The 4,282-nt window shown below is 36.2% G+C and overlaps 1 protein-coding gene across 1 annotated transcript in view; it reads left to right on the top strand.

Annotated features, from left to right (window-relative positions):
• Window positions 1-4,282, top strand: part of SELENOI (selenoprotein I) — a 37,535-nt gene that overhangs the window by 27,270 nt on the left and 5,983 nt on the right. The window contains exons 7-8 of the mRNA XM_017545533.2: window positions 1,710-1,758; window positions 3,174-3,354. Coding sequence (XP_017401022.1) covers window positions 1,710-1,758; window positions 3,174-3,354 — 230 coding nt within the window. The remainder of the gene's footprint in view (window positions 1-1,709; window positions 1,759-3,173; window positions 3,355-4,282) is intronic.

Here is a 4,282-nt window from a genome sequence, read left to right on the forward strand (position 1 = left end):
AACAAATTCTACTCTGATTTTCCCATACCTCTTAAGTTTCCTATACAATGAAGTCTGGGCCTTCACTTATGGCAAGATGAAAAGCAGGTCTGCATATGTATGATTTCTATCACTGTTCTCTACTTGAAACATAGATCTTCATAGATAAGTACTGAACAATTAAGTACTGGTTACAGAAAGTACATTAAGTACTATAGAGAAGAAACAGAAGATGCAGCCTGTGTAGAGCCCAGGCTTTCCACATGCTCACTATACTTGAGATAGTTATTTCAAGATTTTTAAAACTAAAATTACTCATGGTGGCAAATCTTTTGCTAGTTTGTTTCAGCCTATTTCCAGCACCTCAAGAGCTACGAGTAATTCTGCGTTAATTCATTTAACCTTGGCTCCCCTCCAGTGCTTCCCAGCTTGACATGGAGTATGATGCTAAAAATTTCTGAGAACACTGAGGACCTCAGGTGGTCTTCTCCTTCCTTTCCCTCTAAGTTCATCTAATTTAGGGTACTTTGTTCTACTTGAACTTGGAAGTAGCAGAGTAATTCTTTAGAGATAAGATTTCTGTTGGGTTCTAGTCTTCTGTTTTAAGCCAAATGTCTTAGCAAGTGTTTAGAAGGGGCACCAAGGTAGTAATATGCAGGAGGTCGAATTGCCAATAATGGACACAGAATGAAATGATGAGATGGCTAACAGAAACGGGGAGAATGGGATCACAAAGGCAAAGGGAGGAAATAATTTTTCCTTTCCTGCAGTGTAGTGGATAGTCAACCAAGGCATTTCACTTAGAAGTCAGGAATGAAAAAATGATACTGAATTTGAACATTAGGAAATCTGGGGAAATTTGAAGAGTACAGTTTCTGCAAAGTGGGAACACAGTGAATAAAAGAGTGCTAAGAAATTGAGGACAACAGGATTAGCAAATGATAAGACAAAGCAGAAGAAGACAGTAGATACTGAGGACAGCAGATTCAGTGGTAGGGTTTCTCGGGAAGGCCGTCTTTGTCTTAAGTTTGTGGGGAGAGAACTAGCATGCAGATGGAGATAGCTAGGGGGAGAAATTGAAAATGCTAGGAAGACTGAGTGTGGTGGCTCATGCTTATAGTCTCAGCTGCACAGAAGGCTGAGGTAGGAGGATTGCTTGACTCCAGGAGTTTGTGACCAGCCTGGGCAATATAGCCAGACCCTGGGCAAAAAAGCTAGGAGGGTAAAAAATAAATGGGAAGCAACACGATTGCCCTTTCAAGTAGCTCATGCTTACTGTGCAGTTTCAGTTCCCCATACTGTTCCAGGTATCTTAACATGTCATAACTCATTCACTTCTCAGAACTCTGTGGGGTTGGTACAACTAATATCTCTATTTTATAAATAAGGAAACTGAGGCACTAAAACAGCAACTTGCCTAAAGTTCCATAACCAGTTTGTGGTACAACTGAAATTGAGGTCTAGCTGGCTCTTTGAGTCTGCCCTCTGAATCACCAAATTGTACTGCCACTCTTCCTGTTGTAAATGTTATTTGTAAATGTATTTAATTTTATTACAGAAGTAGACTTGAACCTGAAAATTTTGGGGTCTAAAAATATTTGTTTTGGATGGATTCAGTGATAATGTAATCATTGCTCTTGAATAAGCTTAATCATTGAAATATTATTCCCTTTAGGTTGCTAATCATCACACTTGAATAAGCATAATGATTGAAATATTTTTCCCTTTAGGCTGTGCATTATGTGTGACTCTTCCAATGAGTTTATTAAACTTTTTCAGGTAAGTATTTTATTTTTTAAATGGGCAAGAAATATGAAAAGTTTTAGCAGTTAGCTGAACTTAGGGATCTGTTTTCCTTTTGGATTCAGGACATTTTGAAAAGGTCACAAAAAATGTATTTTAAATCTAGAATGCCGTAGAATAGCTTATGGTGTCTGTGGTGGCTAATGTAGTCATTTCAAAGACAGCACAAAACTACTAGTTCTTTTGTATGGTTTTGGAGTCATCAGATAGCCTTCTAATATATCACTTTTGTGAGTGAATCTTTTCACCAGGAAGGAATATATCCCTATTGAATATTAATACATTTACATTTTATGATCTTACATTTACAAGATCATAGAATTTCTGAATGAGTGTAGTTAAGGACCAAATTGGACCTGTGCTGAATTTTCTTAAATAGCCCTTCTATAGAAGTCCCTGTCTGGGTTGCGGGGAGATGGGAGTTGCTCAGGTAGAGCTTCATTTCTCTGATCTATGTGCTTCCCCACTTTTGCCAAATTCAGCTACACTGAATTTGCTTATTGTGTCCTGAATAGATTTTGCTCTTTCCTGCTTTAGTAATTTTGCTCCCACTGTTTCCTTTGCTGCTTTTTCCTCTGGCTGAAACATTTTCTTACACTTCTCACTTCATCCTTTAGCCCTCGAATCTGTGTAGCAGAATCTTATTTATGCTAAACCAAGATCTATGAATCTTCTTCATTTATTGGAATTGCCAGTCGTTTATAGAAGCCATACAATTTAAAGCTCTGAAGGATGTAGAGATTATTTCTCTACATTTTTTCCTCATTTTGTAGCAGTGAGGCTCTGATTGGGCAACATATTGCCCGAGGTGGTGTGATCAGTGGCCTAACCAAGATTGGCATTTGGAGCTCTGTTCAGGTGAGCAGATGTGTCCCGGATAACCTCCCGTGTGCTAGAGACACAGAGATATGGTGTGGTAATTGCACCTCAGAGTCTTTCATGTGAGCTCTGTCTCACTCTAAGTTCTCTGTGACTTGTGTCAAAGTCTCATTTTGTGTCAAAGTCGCACTTTGAGGTACTCTTCGAGTATTTTATGTTCATCTTATTTCCTCCATTAGAATATCTTATAGAAAAAAGTCCAAATTTTATTCATCTTCATATTCTTAGCACAGCAGTTGATAGTTTGATTTAAAGAGAAAAAAATGGGACTAGAGGTCAGAAAATTTCAGTTCTAACCCTGGCCCTGCCACTTGGTAGCAAGTTTTGTAAATTTAAATTCTCTTATCCTCACTTAACCTGTCTGTAAAATTAATGATGTTGATTCTGTCTATGCCACAGGATTATTGTGAGTACAAAATACGTGTATAAATAAGGAAACGATAAACTATAGTACAAGGACTGTTCAATTTATATGTAATAATGTTCTTTGTATTACTTGATTTTTTTTCCAGAAGCTATAAAAATAACACCTTGAAACACAATTCAGTCTATGAAGCCATGGTTCCCTTCTTTTCTCCATGCTTGCTGTTCATTTTGTCTACAGCGTGGATCCTTTGGTCTCCTTCAGATATTTTAGAGATACATCCTAGAATATTCTACTTTATGGTTGGAACAGCCTTTGCCAATATCACAGTAAGATTTTTTTCTTTTAAAAAATTATAATATATATTTTAAAAAAGAAAAAATCATAATATGTATTTAGGAATGTATGACAGAATTTGATAATTTGAAAAATCTTTGATATTAGAATAAACAGATTTTAATATAAAGATTTTTATTTCAGAAATTTGAAAGAATAGTAACCTCAAAGACTGAAATGCTGAAAATTGTTTTATTTTGCCCTTTGAAGCCAATAGGATTGGAGACTACAGTAGTAGTTTGGAACCGTGGCACACTTAATTTTTTTATTTTGGTTCCCTGCTGAAGAATTCATGGAAAAAATTTATAGATTCCCTTTAGTCTCTAAATGCATTACCAGTATGGCTGAAATGGCTGCAGACCTAAATGATTATTCTAGGAAGCTTGGAAGAGATTTTTGATAGAGAGAAAACACACTTTAAAAATCAGCTGATTTTAAAATTAAGAGCATGGAATTTAAAACTTTGTAATAAATAGAACATATTTTTTATCAATTTCTTCCCATGCTGGATCATGCAAGAGAGTAGACAGGAAGCAGAGATCAGTAGTTGAGAAAAGACCCTGATAGTCCTGAAAGCCAGAAAGTCTGTGTTCCAGCCCAGGCTGGGTCCTTATAAGTTTTTATTTTGTAACTTTGCTACTCATCCTATGTTTCCGTGTTTGTAACATGTGTAATATCCCAAGCCCTTCTGATTTTATAGGGTTTAAATATCTAAAAACACTACTGCATTGTGTAAAATGTGTCTCTGAAAGAATAAACTATATTTAAGTTAGGTCTTCAAAAATAAAAGAGCCAAAGAGGGTTTGAGATATTAATGATGGCAATGGGACTGAATTGGAGGTAGCACTTCTTCATCATTGCCATAAAGACACTTAATTGTGTGGGGGTGTGGGAGGCTATTTTGAATTTTTTTTTTTTTTT

Source organism: Cebus imitator, unplaced genomic scaffold (genome assembly GCF_001604975.1).
Source record: "Cebus imitator isolate Cc_AM_T3 unplaced genomic scaffold, Cebus_imitator-1.0 Scaffold180, whole genome shotgun sequence".
In the NCBI taxonomy this organism is placed as follows: Eukaryota; Metazoa; Chordata; class Mammalia; order Primates; family Cebidae; genus Cebus; species Cebus imitator.